Genomic DNA, 24,879 nt, shown 5'->3' with positions numbered 1-24,879 from the left:
AAACCAAACCACTCACTGCATGACAGAAGACTCAATTTCCAGAATTCTCTTCAGTTCCTGTAACTCTTAGCCTAGATATCAAAACTATTCATCTACATTATCAAGGAATCCACTGCTGAAGAGGTACCCTGAGTGTTTTTGTTTAAGTCTGACTTCAAGTGTCAAGCTAAACAGCACAGGACTGGATAAGCAGTCCTATCTAGACTGCCATGGCCTCTTTTTGAAGGCCTGAATTAAATGTCTAGCAACGGAAGTATTACGGTCCACCTTTCCCTGCCCGAGACATCTTTGAACCAGTTGTTCCAGAGCGAACAGCACATGGTGAATACTTAAGACAAGACCACATCACCACTTCTCAGGGTAGTGTGTTACTATCACAGAATCACGGAATGGTTTGGGTTGGAAGGGACCTTTAACACTGCCTGGTTCCAACCCCCTGCCACAGGCAGGGACACCTTCCCTTAGACCAGGTTGCTCAGAACTCCATCCAACCTGGCCTGGAACACTGCCAGGGATGGGGCTTCCACACTCTGTTCAAGTGCCTCACCATCCTCACAGGAAAAAATCTCTCCCTGCTATCTGATCTAAATCCACTGATTGCAGTCTGAAGCCATTACTATTTATAGATACAGATCTCAATCTGCCAAATAGTAATTTTTTTCATAACTACTTACAGAGTTAACATTAAACCAGTGAATGTTGCAACTCAATAGAAAAAAAAATGAGAATGATGGGTTAAAGTTTGATGTCCATAAATTTGCAAAAATTTCAAACCAAAGGCAAATGTGTACAAAATAATTTATTACAGCATAACATATGTTGGCAATATTTTACAGTGACTTTTCCATTCAACAATTTTTTTGATCTAAACAGATGACACACAAAGGAGAATTTTAATTAGAACAGTTTATTTGTCTTAATAAAATCCCCTCTTCATGAACTGGTATTTGCCTTTGAGGGGCTAGTTAATATTACTGAAATTATTTACACTGCAGTGAAATAAAAACAAACCGAGATTGAATAATTCCATTACAGTTTCCAGAAATTTTCTGTACAAGCCACAGTATAATTATGTTTTGATAGCAGTCTTTATAGAATGTAAAGCTGTCATGTGATATGTAGCCATTTCGTCTAGCAATGCTATCCTTTAAATAGGTATATTAAATTTAAACTTCCATTTTGATGTGTTGTATATTTAATAGTTAATGCACCAGAATACAAAGTAAGAAAAAGGTTCATTATGATTTGTAGTCAGCCTCTTTGTGCTCCCTTAAACAGTTTTAAAATGTAAAACATATTTCTCCATTTTGACTTTCAGCACCTACAGCAATAGCATTTAGGCAGGAGAAATTCTGGAGTATTGGCCATAATACTTAAGTAGACAACTAAGACTTTTAATGGAGGTAATACAGCACACCCACCAGTGAGTTTTTATGATGTAGAGAAAAACTGTATTCCCCATTACTGTACCTTCTGCACTTGCACAAAATTGGAGCAGCTTTTTCATCCTAAATGTCAATAAGTGAACAAATGGGGAGAAACCAGAAGGAAGAAGTGGAAAGGGGAGATGGAACAAAGGACAAACAACAGTATTCAAATTCGTTATGTCTTCTCAGGGAATTGCTTCAGGATATTAAAACTTTAAAATGTTAAACTGACCATAAAACTAAGGAAACAATAGCTATGGAACACAAAGTAGAGGGAATCGTTTCCAAAAAGCCTTAGATATTTGCTGGTTTGGGTTTTTTTACACAAACCTAATCATCATATCTGTCAACACTGGTTCCATATAAGACACACACCTGACAAAAACATGCAACCCCCCCAATGCTTTCATTGTTGCTGTGCTTCAAAAGAAACCAAACTGACCAAAGATTAAAAAAGAAATCCAACCAAAACAACCCAGAAAAAAACCCCTAAAGAACAGTAAAGACAAAGAGGGCAATTCAAGCAGCACTTCAGTCTCAATCTGCTAAAAACTCTCAAATGATAATTTATTAACAAGATATGTTCACATATACCTGCATATGTAACAACACTTAAGTGAAAGCAGTCTTTAATATCCATATTATTGTGAGGGAGGGCTGATGAATTATTAAAAGACTTAAACCTGTACAAGTATAAACATGAAAAATGCTGATTAAAGATGTTTACATAAATATTGGCAGTTTTCATTGGGAGGAAAAAACCCTAATAGCATACTCCATTTAACTATCCAAATATTTTGTTTTAGATACCTGTTAAAGATATTAAAATACAACCTGGAAAAGTAACCCTGATCTGAATCCAGCCAGCATGTAATGAGAGTCAGAGTTTCATATACATGTGTGCATGTAGGTATACACACACACAGGGGCTTGCACACACTACTTCAGATTTCATTGGACAGCAAATCATGGTTAATGGCCGTGTGATTCACAGATGCAATGCTGCTGTTGTCTTCGTTTGTGGCAGGCATGAAGGCAGACGTAAAAGGAAACAGTTTATGACATGCTGCTTGATATTCTTCACATTGAGCATGGCAGCTTCCAAAACTGCCATCAAGCAACGCCTCAAAAACCTTCGTTAATGTCTAAAGAAACAAAAGCATCAGTTAATAAATACAATTCAAAATTGTTTTATTTTTAAGGGCACATTCTTAAACACCACTAGTTTGAGCAAACAGGTTTCTCTATTGGTATTTATGCATCTTTTACTTACAGGAAAAATTTGAAACCTTGCTCTTTCAAGTAATCATTTATCATGGTAAATTAAGCATGCACATTATCCTGCATTAAATTATACACTATTTAAGATCCCACACAGTTGGTGGCTTTATATACTGTATCTTTTACCTTCACATTTTTGTCTCTCATGCTTTTATCCAATCTAGTTGCAACAGCAATTGCTTTTTCTTGTCTTGATTTGTCCAGGAAATACATCATCTTTGCACCTTATCACAAGACAAAACCCACAATGTTTAGTTTTCCTAAATGCCATACAACATATACAGACACACAACCTGAAAACTTACACATAAATGTGAATTAGACTTCTTACAAGTTTTAATAAACTGTATCTTCCTCCCCAATTTGCAACTGGAAACTAATGAAACTAAAGCCATTTTGAAATTTATTATAAGCATAAAGATTGAATAATACAGGAGACCTCTTCCTGCAAAAGTGACATGCCTCACTTGACTGACAGATCTTCAGTAGAGAAAAATATCAGAGTGCATTGATGACAAGCCCTTCAAATCAGCAGGCTAAATGAAATCCATCCAACAAATGCAGGAGTGAGTAATTCTCAGAGACACACTGAATTCTCTTTAGAAGTACTGGAGCTAAGTGAACAACAGTTACTAAACTGTGGAACATGGCCCAATAAATGCTCAGGCCAGCCCACATGGCAGAACACAGGGCCATGGCTGCTGACCTGGAGCTAAGGACACAGCTCGGGTACAAGGAAAGTGCAGCACAAGTTTGGTGCTTTGCCTGGACCAGACTACACTGCAGGAAAGGAAAACACTGCATCATGGAAGTACACAGCTTCTCAGACCACAAACCGTTTACCAAAACTGGCCTGGGCATCTCTGCAAAATTCTGCTCCTTGTATCATCACTGCCTTAATTTAATAGCTCATCCTAATGAATGTGTTGGCATTTCATGTATTTTCCTTTGCCCAAGTACAGAGGCCAGACCCATCCCACTATGTAATCTACTGCAAAACTCAAAAAACTTAATCATTTTGTTGTAAAAGTTAAAACCCCACATTCTGGATGTTTTGTCTGTCTTTTGGTTTTGCTCAACTCCTTTTCTCACTTATTAGTTTTCCCAATTAAAGTTTCCTAGTTCTTACTGCTTTTTGTAGGTTTAAGAAAATAAATTGCTGGACTCAATGCAGAGCCATTACTGCCCAAAACACTTATATTAGCCTAGTTACTCTTGCCTAAAGTTAGGGAGGCTATGGTACAGAAATTGGAAAGAGGTTAGAAGTCTGCTTACAGTTTTTTACTAGTAATTTTAAGCTCGGAAAGCACTCATTTATGCTCTCAGACTTAGGGTTTAGGTCTTCCAGATCTTCATATCTGCATGAATTCACAGAATGGTTTGATTTGAAGGAACCTTAAAGATCATCTAGTTCCACATGCTCTTCCATTCCCAGGGCCACCTTACACTGGACCAGGATGCCCTAAGCTATCCAACCTGGCCCTGCAGACTGCAGATAAAGACTCTGGATTTACATCACTTACATCATCTCCTTTTCAAGAGCATGAAAAAGTTAGACAAACCTGACAGTTGGTGCTGAATGGAGGTAGCATTGTGTTTGAGAAATTCTTCATTAAAACTCTCCAAGTTTTTATTAACAAAGATTTTCTGCATTTCTTGAGTTAGGACCTTGCTCACAATTTCTGGGAGGTTACTATGGTCAGACACTAGAGAGGGAAGGCAGGGGAGAGAGAAGCAAAAAAAGGCCTTTTAAACAACTGTAGAAAACACTGAAACCACATAAATCACTGCTAAAAGTCCCAGTTTTAAAATTTCTACACAGAAACACAAATCTCAAATCAAAATACATCAACACAAACACTGCTGATGTATTTACTGAGGAAGCATTAATAAATTTACTGAAACATTCATAAAGGGTGCTCTGTCATGTAAACTTTCTATTACAAGTTCACCACACCAATTGTTTCAGTCAGAATCATTCTCCTGTATCTGCCACTTATTTTCTTAAATCTTAAGGTTTTCCAGGATCCTTAGAACACCCACTTTTCTGTGAAATCTAGCCAAAATGAGTTGTTGGGTCCACCTGGTGGATTAATAGAGGAAGGTATAATACACAGTACACTGGGTAGCACAGCCTATGCTTTCTTTGGTGAAAAAAAATCTATTTGTTTTTCTTTGTATCAGTTTATGATACACAGTACACTGGGTAGCACAGCCTATGCTTTCTTTGGTGAAAAAAAAATCTATTTGTTTTTATTTTTCTTTGTATCAGTTTATATTTCAAGAGTATATGTCACAAAAATAGGAAATTATGTCCTTGCAAAATGTAACTTCTTGTACCTTTATAATTACATATTTTCTACACACATACCAGCTTTAGAGAATTTAATCAAGCACTCATGTAGCCATGGGTTATTCCTGTTGATAGCAAAAGCTCTTTTGACAGACTGTAACATTAACAGAAACTTTCCTGTAGGAAGGAGAAAAAAAAATATTAGGAAACCAAGATTATAAAGAGAAAATGTTCTGTATTCTTAATCAGTTACTGTTTTCTTTAGTAAATCTAGTAAAAATACTAGAAACATCACTTTCCATAAAGAATACAGAACATTTTCTCTTTATAATTAGTTACTGTTTTCTTTAGTAAATCTAGTACAAATACTAGAAACATCACTTTCTATACAGAATTACAAATGAAGCTTATTTTCCCATTCAAATTGCTTAATAAAACAGAAGTTCTTGCTGCTCCAACTCTGGCAACACTGCACAGATGTTAGCACCTATTTAGCTTTGGTCTCCTCTAGATAATTAAAAATCATACCACAAATACCATTCCACACTATTTAAGAGTATATACCACAATACCATCTGCTCTTAGGGCTTTTTTGTCTAAGGGTTTTGTTTAAACAAAAACACTATTTACTCTATTATTACTGGATATGATGCACACCTCAGCTTCAGTCACCTAAGTATTCCAGATCATTTTCCACTACACTTGGATAACACAGGCTGAACTGAAGGACTAAAATTTTGTAAAGCAAAAATAAAATTAAGCAGTACTTTACCTTTTCTAAAGTATATTTCAAATGCTAATAAGTGAGTTTCTATATCATCTCCAATAAGATTCTTAAGTGGTATAAGGAACTTTATGGCTTCTTCTAATGGATTTTCTACCTGTTTTAATAAAAGAACAGTGAAAATTATTGCTTAAAATATGTGTCAAATAAAACCACCAATAGTTTCTGTTATTCAAAGCATTTAAATAACGAGAGGTCAAAGGTGAACTGAAGCTAGCTTTCTGAATTAAACTGCACCATTACATTTTTATTTAAACAGCGAGATTTTTGAAAGTGTTTATTCATTATTTCATGTTGACAAAGACAACATCATTGTTAACTCTGGCACTGCTTGTGCACTCAGTGCTGTAATTTAGCATTTAGGAAACTATTAAATACAACCACCTTAGACAACAAGCTTGAAGTTTACTAGTTTATTACTACTTGTAATAACAGAGGTAGTTCTTCATATGCATAGTAAAATACTGGCTCATGCCTTCAAACTTTTCAAATTGCAATAATTTCTGTTACCTTTTCCTGTATTCACTGTATGAAAAGCAGATTTCTTCAAGAAAAATGCATCTTTTTGTTCAGTATCTATTTTAATGAAGTATTACCTACTGCTTGGGAAAAAGCCCTGAGATCTAAGGAAAGTAACAGTATTAATACAGAACTTGGATTTATTGAGGAAAAATATTTCTCTTTAGTGTAAAAAGAGATGGACAACAAAAAAGTACCTCTACTTGCAAAAATTATTTTATAAAAACACCTAGATTCTTTTAGGAGAATCTGATAGCAAACCCATATTATAGGCTTTTTATGATTATCATGAGAGTTTAACAAGGAAGGCCATGCTAACCCTTTCCAGTTTTTCAGGAACCAGCTCTTCCCTGGGTCCACTAGTTTCCTCCTCCTCTTCATCTCTCTTTTTCTTTTGATTTTTTTGCTGTCGTTCTCTTTCCGCATGCTTTCTTTCTTCTTCAAGTTTTGCTTTCTTCTGTGCTCTTCTTTGCTTACTAAGCATTTTCTTCAATTCTTTGGCTGAGAGATTTTCTACAAAGTAACAGACAACATACAACATATTTAATTCAAAATCTTGTTTCTCTCAGACAACTCAGGTCATTATGCTTCTCCCCACCTCAATATGGCAAACTTAAGTGATTTCTGTAACTACCAACAGTCATGAGAGTGTCACCACTACACAGGCCAGCACTGCTGCTGGACTGGTATTTACAGCCTAACACAACACTTGATCTTGCATATTTTCTCTTACATGGCTGTGACAGAAACCTCAGTGATTCAAACCTCAGTGATTCAAACCTCAGTGATTTTATGTCAGCTACATAAAGTTGTTATATCTGTCACAGGTTTTACCTTAGAAATTGAACTGAGCTCTCATTTTGACTGCAGCTCAGCTTGCTTCTAATGCCATCTAGAAAGATCCAAATAGATTTACACTCCATCTGAAAACACGCTGAACTTGCTATTTTTCATTAAAGTGTCTGACTAATATACAGCCATGCTAACTGCACTGATTTCATGCAAATGACATGGGATCTAATGCCATCTAGAAAGATCCAAATAGATTTACACTCCATCTGAAAACACGGTAAACTTGCTATTTTTCATTGAAGTGTCTAACTAAATGGAAATGATCAGTTTAGCCAGAATAAAACTGCAGCTACCTGTCTGTTTACTGGTGTTTCACTGAGAGTAGGATTTTTGCTAAATGTGGCAAGACACAGAAAAATAGGCTCCCAAGAGACTAATACATAAGTTTAGCCAGAATAAAACTGCAGCTACCTGTCTGTTTACTGTGGTGTTTCACTGAGAGTATGATTTTTGCTAAATGTGGCAAGGCACACAAAAATAGGCTCCCAAGGGACTAATACATCTTTTCTGTGGCTATGGCAGCCTGACCTCCCTGCTTGGGTCATCTCTATTCTGATGCAAGGAGGCAAGTGCTCTTTTTACCCCATCCACACAGTGCTGCCTCCTCCCACAGATAAGCCTACTGGATCCCAATGAGCAGCAGGCAAATGAACTAACATGACTTCTTAGATACCACCCACCTTTATGATATATTGCTATCCTCTGTGACAGATCCTCTGCCACATGCTGTATATAATGTAAGATATATATATATATATATATCTTACATTATATACAGAAATCAATTAAAGCTGGAGAGAAAAAAGGTGCAATTCAACTGTCAAATATGCCTCTTTAAGATATATATATATATCTTACATTATATACAGAAACAAATTAAAGCTGGAGAGAAAAAAGGTGCAAGTTCAGCTGTTCAAGCATGCCTCTTCATTATTCATAGGCAGGTATAGAAAAACTTATTCACCTCCAAATAAAGGTAAGATTTTATTTGCAATATTAAGTGTCACTTTTAGTTTAGCTTTCCTTTTCCCCCATGTCAAATACTTTTTCCCTGTGCAAAAAAACAGACATGAATTTCACTGCTTTAGTTAACAGCCACTGCAATGCTGGCAGTAATTGCAATTCCACTAAAGGAGAAGCAACTATTTATCTGAAAGTAAAAAAAACCAAAAAACAAAAAACAACAACTTAAATAATCAGCCATTGAATCCTCAGATTTCCAAACAACACCCCACTGCCTTCCTAATAATGTCTGTTTTCCATTAATACTAGTTTTAAGTAACGTTCTAAATGTATTAATATTGCTAACACATTTACCCATTTATTCTGTGGTCCCCAAGTTGTGTGAAAAGTGGTAACACTTAATGCAGTAGTAACTAGTATTTCCATGTAATGAATTAAATACACAAGACAAAAATGAAATTCTTACAGTTTAGACTGCTTTTCCACAAAACCTATCAATTGCTTCAAAACTCATTAGTTATTAATATTTATCTAATGGCTGAACTGAATCTGATTTTAATGTTCTGAAATGTCACTCCTCCCCAAGTACTCCAAAACTACAGCTAGGTTCATTCATGTTCTAGTTCTACAAAGTAATGGGATGTGAAGAGAGAACTATAGCCTGTTATCCATGATCTCTTTTCAGTTATTGTGACAGAAGAAAAATTTGTGTTCTATTTACTCTGTAACACATAATTTCCTTAGCCTAAGCTTTTATATGTGTCATAGACATATGAGCCTTCATTAAAGTTTATGTATATACCTGAATTCACTTCTTGCTCTTTGCTTTCATTGGTAAGAGGATTATCATGGAGCTTCAAGTAAATTTCAATTGCTGATCGGGCAGCCTTGAAGTAGAAGGCATGTTTCCTGAGCACATCTTCTAATCTCAGAAGGTCTACATAGGCACGGAGAGTCATCTTTCTCATGCAGTACGTGTGGAAGTCAAATTGATCATCTGTTATCTCAAAAAAATGCTTAAAAACAAAAAGAACACACTCATATACTCATCCTTTACTTAGCCTGCTTTTTATTAGACAGAGGTGAATAAAGTTACAATAGATATTATTTACAGACAATATTTAACAAGTATAGACATATCCTTGTAACACTGATTGGTCAAGAGAACCCATCAGTAGAGAAAAATCTCAGTTAACAAAGCCTATAATGTGATTATTCAAAGACTTAGGCACTCTAAAAGCCAACTGAAATGTGACTTTTCTGATTGGAAACACAATTGTTAAAAGTTAGTGTAAAGTTAATGCAGGAATAGCTGCATAGAAGATATGGTATTTTATATTGAAACCTTTTCACTCCAATAATAGTCTTTCACATAATAGTTAGAGAAGACATGACAAATCATCAAGTATTAATGTGCTGTTAAAAGCCATTATACTAGAAGTTTTATATGCTTCTAGCATACAAAATTGTGCTGATTACATCAATAAGTATCTTTGTTTGCATATGAGAAATACTGGGGAAGCAGTGGGTGGTGTTTGTACCTACTTACCCTTTCTACTTCATGACATTTTTTCAAGGCGTCACCGTACTTCCCAAGCCTTTGATAAGCAGCGGCACATTCCGTCTGGAACCACATACACTGCATCTCGTTAAGGTTCTCCATAGCAGAAGTTCCTTCCTGAAATAAGAGTCAGCATCAGCTTTTGCTATTGTAATTTACCAACTGCGTCTTTCAACCATGCCTGGTTTCAGGCCATCGGGAGCCTGAACAAACAATCAATCATTCAATGTGTTTGGAATACAATAGGAAATGAACCCAGTGTTCAAGTGGGAATAATACTTGTGATATTCTATGCTCCCCCAGACAGAAAGTAATAGATTGAAATGATTTAAAAACCCCAATTACCTGAAGACTAATGTCTCAACAGAGAGTTTTTAAGATTAATTCATGCTTGTACACACAGTCTCACTTCTACAATTTGGGGGAACAAAATAACATTATTTTAAAATATTCCTTGAGTTCAGCAAACAATTTTAGCTGGCTGTTCTCAACCAGGCAAGTGGCATCCACCAGTCTAAAAATCTACCAATATATTCACTGCTTTATCATGCAATATGAGCAATTACACATTTCTTAGAACTTGTTTGTCTAAATAAGTGAAGTTAGATTTATACATGATGTTTTGACAGGAAAAAAAAATCCTAGGATTGAGACTTTATAATAGTATGCTCTAGAGACTAAGTAAACTGGTGAAACATCCCAGATATCATTATTATTAGCCAGTAGGTTTTCAGAACAATCTATAGCAGAAAGAAGACCCAGTTACACTCAACATTTAGTTACTAAGGATGATATCCTGTCTTTCCAAATGTCTATGATAAAGTTCTGTCTTTAGCACTTCTGACAAGCAAACATGATGAGTTTTTGTCATCAAATTTTCAATCATTCCTAGAAATACCTAACAAGCTTGAATCCAATTTCAAGTGTTACCACACCTAGAATTTAAAGGAATGAAGGAGCCTAATTTATGTACTCCAGGATATCACACAAAGTAGTCTTCATATTTAGTTCCATAAGTTGTATGAAAATCTGGTATTTATGAATCCAAATTTTGCCCAATGTCAAAAAAATTGAATTTTAAGTGCTTATTTCATCTTTTAACAACAGACTCTGTTTTAACAAAGTCTTTGTGTGTAATACTAGCTTAAAGGAATGAAATGTTCAAATATAAATTAATTTATGTTACTACTAAATCATAACAAATATAGTACACACTCCTGTGCAGTTAGATCAGATGGTACCAAAAGGAAATAAGGTATCCATCAGATGCATTTCAAAAGCAGTATTTTGAAGTACGGCAAAAAACCCCAAACTTCTGGACAACTACCCCGGAACATCCACTGCATCTATCTCCGGGGCCCCCAGCACAAGAGGGACATGGGCCTGTCAGAACGGATTCAGAGAAAAGCCACGAAAAATCAAAAGGCTGGAACACCTGTCCTGTGACAAAAGGCTGAGAGAGTTGAGGTTCACCCTGGAGAACAGCAAGCAGGCTCCAGGGAGATCTTACAGTAGCCTGCCAGTATATAAAGGAAGTTCATATGACAGAAAGAGACTTTTCACCAGGATCAGTAGCAACATCAACAGAGCAAAAAATTTGAACTTAAAGAAGGCAGCTTTAAACTGGATGCTTGGAAAAAAAATATATTCTGTGATAATGTGGCAACACATTGGATTGTAGCTGCCCAGGAAAGTTGTGGCTGTCCTGTCCCTGGAAGTATTCAAAACTGGGATAGATGCAGCTTTGAGCAACTTGAGTTAGCCAAAGATGTCCACACCCATGGCAGTGGCACTGGACTATTCCATCTTTAAAAGGCTCTTTCCAATACAAACTGTTCTACAATTCTGTGTAGTTCCTTACTATCAGGCAGAGCAGTATTATAATAAAAATGGATATTAATAAACAATATTTGATCAAAAGTTATGAGTGAAAAACCACCAGAGGCAAGAAAAACACCTCTTAGTTAAAGCAATGTACTTGCCCTTGTGAATTTAGAGCACATCTCCTCTGCATCCTTCACCATATTTGCTCGCAGCATGTATTTAGCACATTTAGAATTGATAAATCTGTCTGCAGTATCCAAAGACTGTGCTTCATCCATCCATTTGGCAGCTTCCTTGATGTTACCTACATGCTGTTAGGAAGAAATTAAATAGTCAACTTTCAGTTGAGGCCAGCTATTGACCACCTCCTGCAATCTTTATTTGTTATTGGTATTTCTCCATCAGAACCCAAAGCCAGTGTTACTCTCATTCCCACCCACCCCCACCAGTATTTCTTCAGAATTAAAATTCTCTGTAATTTGTGACTGGCTTTGCAAAACCCAAACAAAAGGGTTTTCATTTCCTTCCTGACAAAATAGTGCCCAAAAAGAAACCCACATGAAAACTGATGCCCATAACAACTGCTAACTGAAATATTACCCACACATTCACACCAGTCTGATGGGTTGATTTTTTTTTTAATACACTAGGTACTCCAGGTGTCCAAATTCCCCTTTTACCTTGTAAATTTTTGCTTTTAAATAGAATAGCTCTATTAATGTTGGAGTGCTTGCAATTGCAGCATTAATGTAATCCAAGGCCAAAGAACACTGGCCAAGTTTGTCAAAGTGCTGTGCCAGGAAATACCGAACCCAAAGCAGTGTTGTTGGGGGCTCTTTCTCTCCATTTTCTGCAACAAAATGGGACAGGTTACAATAACCAGTAAAGCTGAAGACTGCATTTGAAAAGTGAACACAAAAACAAAGCTTGGCAAAATCAGCAAATATTTCTTGTGATGAATTATTTTACTAGAAAATATAGTAACTATTTTTTTGCAAGAAGTATCAGCACTTCAACAGTTCTTGATAACTTTCATGAACATTATTAGTAGCTACAGGGTGATTAACGCAAGAACATAGAGACTTACCACTTGTACTAAAAAGGTCACAAGTTTTCAAAGAGGCTTCATAACCAGTAACAAGTTCCTGGATTGTAGAAACCTATATATAAAAAATAGTATGTGCTTAAATTTTGCTTTATTATAATTTTAACAGAAACTAATACACTGAAAAGAACACTTGAGCAAATTAGATAAACTAAACAAAAACAACTACTTAATTTGGAAAAAAATGGATATATCTTCACATAGTTTACTTCACCTTTTGCAGGTATTTTGAACACCCATTTTAGCTAGTGATGCAGCAGGGAAACAGGGTTAATCTCAGACAGCTAACAGCAGAAGGTATTCAAGTGCGTATGATTAGTATCTTATGTAAAAATTCCAAAATATAAGTTAATTTAGGCTATTCATTTGCAAGCATTGAAACTGAGCCAATTAAAAAAAAAAAAAAGGTGCTTTAAAAGACCATGCATGAACTTCCCATAATGATGAAACAGACTTCTGTGGTTTTTTGGCAGATTGATCTCTACTATTAATGACTGCCATTTTGTTTGAAAAGTATTGTTGCCTAGAATGCAGGTTCCATCTTCTGACAAAAATCTAGACACTGACTGAAAGATAATACTTCCTAAAATCAGACCTTGTCAACAATACTAGTTTTCATTTCTAGGTTTAAGACTCAAAATTCATCCAAGCATTTTTAACTCACACTATATAGGTCTGACATTCACAATAAGTACAAACGTTAGTATCTGTGCATTTCATGGCAACTATTCCAATTCCAGGTCCACAGCTCAAAAATGACACTTAGTATTTCTAGACATTTCATGAAGTGCTCAACCCGTTTTGTACCTTCATTCAAAACATGCCTCCCATATCCAGCAAGTAACCAATGAGCCTCTTCAGGTAACAAGAACTGTATTACAGTAAAAATATGATCTACGTATATACACCCAAAACACAGAAGGGACTTAAAATATAAGACCCAACTGTAGGCACAGCGGGATAATGGCTACATTCACCATCTGGTGAAATCTCCACATGGTAAAAACCTAAAACTACAATGGTTACAACTAAAGATGATCCTACATTTAAAAAGCTGATTGCAAGAGAAAAATAAAATTATAGGGAGACAGCAAAATTTTTAAAAGGCACAAATTGTGCATTCATTTCAATATGTACTTTGCGGGAGAAGGGAGAAGAGAATAAACCTTGTTGCAGAAGATCAAAGTATACAATTTGAAAGATATCACTTTATTTAACCTAATCCAGCACAATGGGCAAAAATGCTTTCAGAGAGAGCAGAGAAAATGACAAGCCCAAGTCACACACAGCCACTGTAAACATCTCAGAAGTGTAATAAAATGTATAAACACATATATTCTGGAAAGCTCTGGGCAAATCTCATAAGAAACTAGTTTCAGTAGCAAAATCTCATAAAATATAAAATGTCACTGGACTTCAAATAACTACAAAGTACTAAAGGAATGTGAAGATGTCACAAGTAAATGGATGAAGGCAAACAAATGCATTAAGCTGTTCCCTTGCTTGCCTCAGACATCTGTTCACTGGAAGAAATCAACACCCTCAGAAAATATTTGAAGACTCTTTTCTCTAAAAAAAGTTTAAAAGCAGAAACATCTGCTTCAGGCAGCAGGCTTGCAGTGTGTATATGCAACTGTCTAAGTGTTATTTTCTTGCTGATTTTCAACGCAATTTCCAAGTGTTCCCAAAAGTTTTCCTCATCTGGATGCCACTAACCTCATAATCTGTCAACTGTGCGTAAAGGGAGAAAGACTGCTTCATTTCTTGCATAAGCACACCCCACCACCAAATTCTACATATAAATGTTTAAAATATTGCACAACTGGGAGTACAGCTTCACATCTGGACAAAGACCAAGCTTGCACCAAAAAGAATGGCATCACCATCCCTGAGCCACATGTGCCTGGGTCCCAGCTTTGGCTGAGTGATAGTGACTGTAACCAGGGTTATGAGTGATTCCTCCCAGTTCCACCTCTGCACCAATGGCAAATTACTCATTCCATCAGCAGCAGGCAGGGGCACTGGACAGACCTGGGACATCCTTGTATAAGGGTCTTCAATCAGCTGACATTAACAATGAAATAAAATACTCTGAATCTTGAGGAGATGGAGAATACCAAGATGTGTTCTGTTGAAAAAGATGCCAAGTTCTCCCAAATTCAGAACTCTGCAGTGGTTCTGGCTTTTGCAGCTCAAGAAAAAGCACTGTAATTTTCATTCTGGAAGCTACTATGAACAATACATTTGGAAACAAGTATTCAGTGAAAGCAACAGCTAAGAAAATGCAAATGGAATAGCTAGGTTCTTGCAGACATACTCAATGAAAATGGCAGTATCTTTTTCCCTTACTTGTTACGCTTATGCTTCAGTCTGTTGCTAGTAATTTAGGAAAATAATTCTTAGGTTGGTGTGCCACTTCACGGAACAAATGATCTGGAAATGTGAACTGTAATTTGTGTCCATATTAACCGCAAATTTAGTTACAAATCTGTCTCTTGAATTTGCTATTATCTGTATTCTAGAGTTATCACTGCCATCATAAATGCAACAATATTTACTATTTCTAAAAGCCACAGCATTCTTCATAATTTTATAGTTTTCAAAAATTGAGCTGAGGTATCAGGAAATACCGTAATACTGACCACAAGCTAATTTCAAACAGAATTATTCTAGGAAACTAGTGTGTTCTCTTGCCATTGAGTTGAGAAAGCTTAAGGTATCACAAAAGTGTAGCTGAAGTCATCAACAGATCTCTCATTTCATTACAAAAAGACTGAATTGATTCCTGGGGTCACCAGTTTCAGAAGCCTCTTAATGAAAATTCAAGCCTCAAACCTTTTCATAGGTCACTATCTACATCTTCCATTCATTATGGAAGAACAATGAGCTGAGCAGCAAGAATCCAAGAAGGAGGAAATGGGCTTTAGCCTTCCCATTTGCACAAACAAGTGAAGTGCTCATTTTTCCTCCCATACCCTGCCAAAGATTGAAATTGTACGTGCTCACAAACCATTATATATTCTTGCCAACTGCAGTAATCCTGAAAGTTAAAAGAAGCATCTTCCACGCTTGGTACTATGTCAGCCAGAGACTCCACAAAGGTGGCAATGCTCTTCCATTCTTGTGCAGTTTATTTCCATTGGAAAGGACAATTTTGTAAAGTAAACTTAGAGTAAATGTCTTAAAACCAATAGTTGAGAAATACAAACAGACTGTAATAAATATAATGCACACACACTTTAATTTCTTTTTAAATTATAAGTAACAAGAAGCCAATTGACTTAAATCCCAACTCTGAAATACCTTTTTCTGTGATCACTAGTTTGCAATTACCTGATCACACCAAGATACGTTTTGTGTCCTCTTTTGTAAGGGACAGCGTAAGGGACTGTTTTCCGGGTAAATAAGCGATGACCAGAATTCTTGTACCATCTTTTGTAGCTATCACAGTGGCACCTACAGGCCAGTCATGAAATCAAAATCTGTGCTGCATGCTATGCCATATACCAAATGACTCCTGCTACAGAAATTTCTCTTTAGACATAAGGAGGGCTATGCATGGTAAAAAAAAAAATAGGTAAGAACTACAGTAGCCTAAATTTTAGCTTGGTTTTTTTTTTTTTCTATATTCCATGTTATTACATGGAATTAAGTTGAATGAAATTACAAACGTGAGATGAAATACATAATGGAAGACAAACTCAACAGCCCACTACCACAAAGCAAGGATGCAAATTTTTCAAGTAAAAGGCTTAAATTCTCTGGTTTATTTACACAACCTAGAACCTAGCTAGATTCCATATTCTATTAAAACTCTAATAGACTTCTGTTTCAATGACAACCTTCCAAACACCAACACAGTATTTCCTTCAATGAGACCATTGCAAAAAAAAGAGGAACTGAATCATTGTAATGTACTATAAAGTGGTTAGACTTAAGCTGTATCAATAGTCATTTTCACCTTGTTCATTTATCCGTTATAAACACTTTATTTAAGTATTTTTGTTCTCAGTTGCTCCTATTAGAATTCTGTAAGAAGTTACTAGCACTTCCAGCACAAGCACAAGTCAAAAGCTACCATACAAAGGCAGTTTGGGAAGCAACCCACATGCTGACATTTGGCACAGGTTTGCCTTTTGATTTCCTGAAGACACATTCAGTATGATCTGCTCTGTTCTTAAAGCCAAATGACCAAAAGGGAAACTGAATCCTGGTACTGAGATGTACACACAATAACCCCTGCTGGGGATGGTGTGGCTGGACAGTGCCCAGGCAGAAAGGGACCTGGGGGTGCTGGTCAACAGCCGGCTGAACACGAGCCAGCAGTGTGCCCTGGTGGCCAAGAAGGCCAACGGCATCCTGGTCTGGATCAGGAATAGTATGGCCAGCAGGAGCAGGGAGGTCATCCTTCCCTTGTACTCGGCACTGGTGAGGCCACATCTCAAGTGCTGTGTCCAGTTCTGGGCCCCTCAGTTTTGGAAGAATATTGAGATGCTTGAGTGCGTCCAGAGAAAAGCAACAAGACTGATGAGGGGCTTGGAACACAAGCCATATGAGGAACAACTGAGGGAGCTGGGGTTGTTTAGCCTGGAGAAAAGGAGAATCAGGGGTGACCTTATCACTCTCTACAACTCCCTGAAAGAAGGCTGTAGTCAGGTGGAGGTTGGTATCTTTCTCCAGACAGCAAGTGACAGAACCAGAGGACACGATCTCAAGCTGCTCCAAGAGTAATATAGGTTAAATATTAGCAAAGTCTTTTACAGAAAGGGTGATAAATGGTCTGCCTGGGGAGGTGGTAAAATTGCCATCCCTGGATGCATTTTTAAAAAAGACTGGATATGGCACTTGATGCCATGGTTTAGTTGATGTGTTGGAGCATGGGTTGGTCTTGAAGGTCTCTTCCAACCTAGTGATTCTGTGTTCTGTGTGTTAATGAAAGTCACTTCATTCTCTCTCAAGCACAGTCTACTGCAGCCTACTCCTAAACAGCAAAGTGTCCCTAAGAAGATGATGCTGCTGTCCCAGAAAACAGTTTCACCTCAGCGTCAAATCTACAAGCTTCTTAAATATCAGTGTCTAAAATTGTACCTTGATCTTCTAACAGAATTCAATGGATTCTGTAAGTTTGAAACCCCCTTGAGCTGGAGACTCTTTCATGTGGGAAAACTTGGGCTAATCCTTCTCATAACCTCCTACGAAGGGCAAGAGGAGAAAAACTGGACGACAGTTTTTCATGAGGTGACCTAAGAATGCTTCTCTTAAGTAACTTCTAGGTACTTACCTGGTAATAATTAAAGCAGATAGGTAGTGGAAAAATAGAAATTTCACAAGACTCTCACCTACTCAGGTTCATCTGTCTCAGAAAGCTCCTGAATAAAAATGTAAGAGAAGGATGACATACAAGAATCATTCTACATTCAAAAGCCATCTAGTATCAGACTGGAAAAAATAGAGTGAAAGTTTTTGGTGCTTCTTATTCCCCACCTAAGCAACAGAACTCATTTGAGACATCCAATCCTGAAGTACATCAACCTTCAGTTGCAGGAAAAAGACCTGTAACATTCAGGAATCAAAACTGCCTTGGTATTACTGAGCAGGTATCTTCCAAATAGTTAGCAGCCTGAAAGTTCTAACACTAACTATATTTTGGCATAAGAATCAGATATATTCTCTATGGGCAGGCCCTTCATTTCACAGACCGTGTTACATGGAGCATTACTTTCTGAATTTCAATATGCAGACAATTTTAAACACAACTGTAGCACTTTCCTGAGGAGGACAATGGTTTGCTGCCAAACTTTTCTCCCTCCTTCAAAATACAGGAGTAATTTCACAAGAATATCATCTTATATTGGTAAAGAACTTCTACTGTTCTAGCAAAAGGACTTGTAATGCAGAAAAGCCTGGAAAAGAAAGGGAAAACAGCTGGGCGGAGGAGGTACCCTTTATGAACTTGCTCTTCCTCCACAGGATGAAGGTATTTTGTGTTGTAAAGCAAACAGGACAATTCCTAAAACAGACGTTCTCTAATCTGGAATCTGACAATCTCATTCAGATGGCAGGCAGCTTCTTATGAATTTAAGTGTTGATGGGGGTGGTCTTCACCACTGGGAAGATGGCTTTTGAGTATTATCCTTGTGCCAGAAAACTATGACATTAACAGAAAGTCCTTGTGACCAAATTAGGAATATCGTTCACAACACAAAGGAGCATCTACTGCATGCCCCGAGGCAATACTCTAAATGCCTCTTGGAAACTGGAAAAGTAACAATAAAAACAGTCCACAAGAGTCTTATGCCAATACTTGAAGTCTTTCCCACAACAAGATTTTATCTAAGAGAGTGATAAGGTGCATGAAGCAGTATCAGTATCACATCATATATCAATACATCCTGAGTAACACTTATGAACTTAATACAAAATAAATTAAGACTGAAAAAATATAATGCAGTTGCTAGCTTAGAGTTCTGGAACAGGCCGTTGATGGCAACATTCTGAACAGGGTTTGCAGCTGGTCTGTGGCACACCAAACCAAGCCTTTCTTGAGCTTTCTCCAGTATCAGTCCACTTCTGAGACAGTGCTAATCATTCACACACACAAACACACAGCCAGCCAACACAACAGAGCTGCAAGCTGAACCCACAAAAAATGAAGATTCGCACTGTAATAAGCTGGTTCCTTCTTTTGATTCTATGGTCTCCACACCATTCTAAACTGAACCTTCCCCAGAAACAGCTTAGCACTAGAAAAAGCTCTGACACAATGACAGCACAAACAAGAATGTCTCCTGCTGCTCACAGACACTTTCACAGTCTCCGTGGAAAGGGTTACTTCATTGCTTGTGATGGATGAGCCAGACATACAGCCTGGCAAGAAACTTGTATTCCCTTCTTGAGAAGGGACTCTGGAAACACTGTGATGGAGGATCCCAGGTTCAGACCCAGTTAAGCTCTGCCCATATGGTAAATCTGCAATCTGAAGTTGCCATCCCTACAAATGCTGATGTGCTTAGATGTGAATTTTCAGGCCTGCAGAAATACTTAAGAAGGGTCACAGAGACACACTTCTGATAATCTCTACCTAGCATGACCCCATCACATGATATTTAGCATGACCCCAACACATCATATGGTATTTCAGTCCAAGGCACTTTGACCATGGATTCCTTTCTGGATGGAAAAGGGAAGGAAGTTTCAAATAAAGAAGCTGGCAATAGACTCAAAAAGAAAAAAAAAATATCATAAATTTAATTAACTACATAGGGGGGAGGAGGGAAGGGAAGTGGCTGGCAAAAGACTCAAAAAAAAAAAAAAAAAAAAGATCAAATTTAATTAACTCTATGGGGGGAGGAGGGAAGGGAAGTAGGAAAAGTAGTAAATGAAGTAAAACTTCAGTTCAGTTTACTTCAGTAAACTTAAGTAAAACACTTGATCAAATTTAATTAACTCTATGAGGGGAGGAGGGAAGGGAAGTAGGAAAAGTAGTAAATGAAGTAAAACTTCAGTTTACTTCAGTAAACTTGGTCTTGAAACTTCCATTTTCTGAAGTGTTTTACTACAGCCTAATGAAGACAAGAAGCATCTTCATCTATAGCCAAGAGGCAATGGGCATGAATTGAGATCTACTTTATATCGAGACAAAGAACAAAACATGCCAAACATGAGCCAGTGTGCTCTGGACAAAAGGTTCGAGTTCATGCTCTCCCAATGTAATCCACACATGAAGGTGTTTATGGGCAGCCACCTAAGAAGTTATATTGAATTATAATTAGTCATAGGAAATACAAATTAATATCTAAGATCACAGCATCCATAAGTTTAGTTTAGAGAAAAACAAGAAAAACCTTGCTCTCCCAATGTAATCCACACATGAAGGTGTTTATGGGCAGCCACCTAAGAAGTTGTATTTCCTATGACTTATTATAATTCAATATAAATTAATATCTAAGATCACAGCATCTATAAGTTTAGTTTAGAGAAAAACAAAAAAAAAACCAACTCTGCAGCAAGGCTCAGACTGATTGATTTTGACTTTTTTTTAAAGCAACATTTCTCCATTATTTAAAAAATGCCACATCTACCTGCTTTCAAACATAAGATATTAACATTCAGATTTATCAGTGTAAAAAGTAAAAGGTGTAGGGTATGCAAATGACTGAATATTTCCATTTTTAGTCATGGCAGCTATACACTAACTTGCAACTGCTTCCTTTGTCTCACTTGAAAAGTTTCTGCTCCACAACTTTTTATATAGCAGACACAGCTTTCCCTCACCCAATGTGGTATGAACAAGCCCACAGAAAATATTCAAATAAATTACTCCAATTGTGAAAGCCTAGTCAGCCTCATACAGACAACTTCCATTGCTTGCGTGTTAACATCTGAACGCGATAAAAAAGTCACAATCAAAAAATATTCTACAACCATGAAAATCAAACCAGAAAAACAGGACAAGCACAACTTGTCCTTTACTTAACACAAGTCACCTTAAATTTTTTGTTTATCTTTGACATATACAGATATCAAGGATGTAGCTTTACTGTTTTGTATAACACTCAATGAAATAGTTGCTTTAAAACTAACAGCAATTCACATATAGGTACATCTCTGTTTTGAAATTTATTCAACTGAGCCACCAATACTCCCTTCTGCTTCCCTGAGAAAACCATTTTTAAATGTGTGTATATGCTTATGTTAAACAGGGTAAGACAAAAATATGTAAACTGCAGTAGAATACGTATCTTATGGTATCATAGTCACCAATTTCAGCATTTCTCAGTGTGAGAAAGACAAAAATATGTAAACTGCAGTAGAATACGTATCTTATGGTATCATATTTAGTCACCAATTTCAGCATTTCTCAGTGCGTGGTGGTTAAGCAGACATTTACTCTCAGGAATTTTGCCGCAGAACTCCCAGCTTGTAATGACTGGCTAACCACAAAGCAGTAATTTTGCACTACCATATTTAAAATGACTGGTGTCCATTGCTGCTAGCACTGCTAACAGCTAATCCTGAAATAAAACAAATGATACTTCTCCTAGTGTCAATATTCACAATTTTCACAAATTTTCACATGGGCTGAAACACTAAACTCCAGAACAAAAAACTTCCTCCATTTATCTAAGTTTAGTTTGCATTTGTCATTCAAAAAATAACTTGTAACAGCTGTTCTGTATGCTTGCTCTGGTGAAGCAACATGTCTTAAAAATAATGCTACGTACAAGCATAATCAATTGGAAAATTTATAGCAGATGTAGTACAATACAAATACAAATTCAGAGCACACCAATACTCTATGCAAGATGACACTGTGGTCATCACACAACTCATTTAATGAGAATCTGGTTTTCTGAAAGCTTTTGGACAAGTCTGGGGACTTCAGTAAAGAAAGCACATCATTTCACATAAGCAAAACTTCAGTAGGAGCAATCATGAGCAGAGATATTGTACAGCATTTCTTGTGAGTCTCCAAATGGGTTAATCCCAAGATAGATCACTCAAACAAAAAAAGCTCTCTTGATAGAATAGCTCATAAATCAACTGCTACACCTGTCAGCTCCTGGCTTACATGTTACCTCACAGACCTAAACTGTCAGCCATCAGCATGTTTTACACTCCCCATTCTCACTGCAGAGTGGAAGCATTACATCCTTGCTGTACCCACAATGACATTTCCATGCCTGCCCCTTCCTCTACTTATTTTAAAATATTTCCTTACTCCTCCTTATGATCCAGCAGCACAATACAAATGCCATCTTTCACTATCAATGTGCCAGTTGTCAGACAGATCCTGGGTAAGTCCACATACCAAATCACTCCTCCTGGAATTTTAACTCAAAGACACTACTTCCTAACACTTGAAATGATGGAGCCAGTATGAACAAAGGGCTGTCCTTAGTTCATCTTTCAGAAGTATTTCTTCTTAAAATGCAGAGTTTCCTCTGAGCACATGTTTTTTAGAGCCAGTATGAACAAAGGGCTGTCCTTAGTTCATCTTTCAGAAGTACTTCTTAAAATGCAGAGTTTCCTCTGAGCGCATGTTTTTTGCTTCCCTATGTAATCTAACAATAATCTGTTAGTTCCTAACAGAACTAATGTTTTTTACTTCCTTCTGTAATCTACGAATAATCTGCAGAGAACATCTAACTAAAAAAAAACAAATAAAAATCAACCAACACCGGCAACTTGCTTTACATTGCTTGAGCTTTCCACATTAAGGAAGAAATACGGCTTCTTTCCAGAAAGGTTAAAGAAAGATCTTCACTGAAGACAGCCTACCTTCCTGTGTAGACAGTCTTACACCTTTTTTTGAGACTGTTGTTTCTGATGTTTCTTCCAGCCAGACATTTTCTGTCATCCAGTATTTCCTCACAGTGTCCATGATTTTAGATACTCAGAAAAAGGGCACATGTGCACTAATGTCGAGCTTCAATGGAATCAACCAATGCACCTGCAACACAATCGACGTAAACCTTGATGTTGACTAATTGAAGATCTTCACTCTTTGGATTTTTTATCTCATGGATACAGAGACCAGCATGTATGAGGAACCAAAGAGGATTTCTGAGCATTGATCAAGTACAAAGAGAATTTTCTGGGAAGGAGGTGAGGGTAGCACTTCAAGATCCATTTCTTGTGAGGAAGAGTAACAAACGAGGCTTTTCACAGATATTTCTAATACATCTGGACTGTAGCTTACAGAATGTGAAAATTACTTTATCTCATGTAATTGCTTATACTTCAGGTTATTAGCTTCCAGCAGAAACATTCGGCCAAGAGCCAGTTACATTCACCCTTGGCATAAACAACTCATAATAGTAAAGTGGTACTCCTACATCCTAGTTTTTGCTTCTCAAACATACAAAGCCTACAGCTTATTCCTGACATAAGAATTATACCAACTAGGCAAATTTTATTCAAGCAGAAAGATATCAATAGGATGCAATTTAGTGAAGTACTCTTGCTGATTAGAAGCTAAAAAAAACTGATAAAAAGATTTTAAAATCCTCCGTGTTATACAATAGGCTTTTTAAATGAGAAGTTTCACATAACTCAAGGAAACTCAAGAAAAATGGCTATACTTTGCTGATATCAATATTTTTATAATAACAAAGCACAAAGCAAAGTAAAAAAAAAGCTAAATCACTTGTAGTATGAAAAAAAAAAAAGCCCAGCAGCTAGATAGAAAATCTCTTTGCCTGCACAGGAGACTAAGACGCCCATATCACAGTATTTAAATTTACACACAGACTACATTGTGTTGAGACATTTTCGTTATAAATACTCCATGTTTCTCAGCATATAAAAACCCCCATATATAGAGTAACATTTCACAACCTTTCATTCACATAGTAGTAGTTTAGGTGATTATCCCAAAAAATGACCAACAAATTATTAAAATTAAATTGCTTATACCATTACAGAAATATAAACTGTAAGTAAAAAAATCTACTATATTTATATTTTTAAAGCTGTGTTTTAAGTAACATTGCAAAGTTGTAGAGGAAAGCAGGATATCTTGTTAACAAAACCCCAAAAACACAACCATGTAAGTTTCTTTATGCTGGATGAAGTTTTATTATTATAGCCTCCCTGCTATCCTCCCATGGATCTCTCCTGCACAGAATGAGTTCATTGTAATTAGCCACCTACAAGTCTTACCACACAGTCATCTGGTTAAAAGTCACAAAGACCAGAAATTCACTTTAAAATACATGTTACCTCCAAGTATATTTATGAATTGATGATGCAAAAAACTTAGTATTTTATGGCAAGATCATCAAGTGAATAAATCTCTAATGGCAAGAGATATGAGAACTACGTGTCTTAAGTGCTCTTAAGAAATCAAGATCATCAAGTGAATAAATCTCTAATGGCAATATGAGAACTACGTGTCTTAAGTAACGACTTTTTTTCAGAAATAACCACAATTCTTCAAAACACACTATCATAACTGGCCCCAATACATGCAAGCATCTCTCATAGATTTTGTTTTTAATCATGTCTGTGGACTTTCCAATTAGGACACCTAGTATTTTTTTTCTATTTTCATATGTTTAATCCATGCATCTTTTCAAGTTGGCATTGCAGAAATGCTTTGTTGAGCAACTCAACTTTTAGCTTATTGGCACAACATACAAAGAAAAAAAACAGCACAAATTTAAAGCTTTACAGACTCAGACACTGGTACTCAAACACTTGCACTGTTCTTTCAGCAAAAATGGCAGGGTGAAACAGACAATTGGGAATGGGAACTACTCTGTCTGC

The 24,879-nt window shown here is 36.7% G+C and overlaps 1 protein-coding gene across 3 annotated transcripts in view; it reads right to left on the bottom strand.

Annotated features, from left to right (window-relative positions):
* Positions 1–784: 784 nt before the first annotated feature.
* Positions 785–24,879, bottom strand: part of NAA16 (N-alpha-acetyltransferase 16, NatA auxiliary subunit) — a 62,643-nt gene continuing 38,548 nt past the window's right edge. Inside the window, exons 10-20 of one of the 3 annotated variants that reach the window (XM_039716796.1) lie at positions 12,592–12,664; positions 12,185–12,354; positions 11,663–11,815; positions 9,669–9,797; positions 8,922–9,135; positions 6,624–6,817; positions 5,774–5,882; positions 5,080–5,178; positions 4,271–4,414; positions 2,835–2,932; positions 785–2,572 (exon numbers count right to left, since the gene is read on the bottom strand). In XM_039716796.1, the coding sequence (XP_039572730.1) occupies positions 2,372–2,572; positions 2,835–2,932; positions 4,271–4,414; positions 5,080–5,178; positions 5,774–5,882; positions 6,624–6,817; positions 8,922–9,135; positions 9,669–9,797; positions 11,663–11,815; positions 12,185–12,354; positions 12,592–12,664 (1,584 nt within the window). In that variant the 3' untranslated portion in view covers positions 785–2,371. Of the gene's footprint in view, positions 2,573–2,834; positions 2,933–4,270; positions 4,415–5,079; positions 5,179–5,773; positions 5,883–6,623; positions 6,818–8,921; positions 9,136–9,668; positions 9,798–11,662; positions 11,816–12,184; positions 12,355–12,591; positions 12,665–22,890; positions 23,063–24,879 lie in introns of those variants that run through there. The other 2 variants (XM_039716797.1, XR_005628363.1) reach the window with 2 other exon arrangements.

The sequence above is a fragment of the Passer montanus genome, unplaced genomic scaffold, assembly GCF_014805655.1.
Source record: "Passer montanus isolate IOZ18808 unplaced genomic scaffold, ASM1480565v1 scaffold36, whole genome shotgun sequence".
Classification (NCBI taxonomy): Eukaryota; Metazoa; Chordata; class Aves; order Passeriformes; family Passeridae; genus Passer; species Passer montanus.
This window is presented reverse-complemented; position numbering and strand designations above follow the sequence as displayed.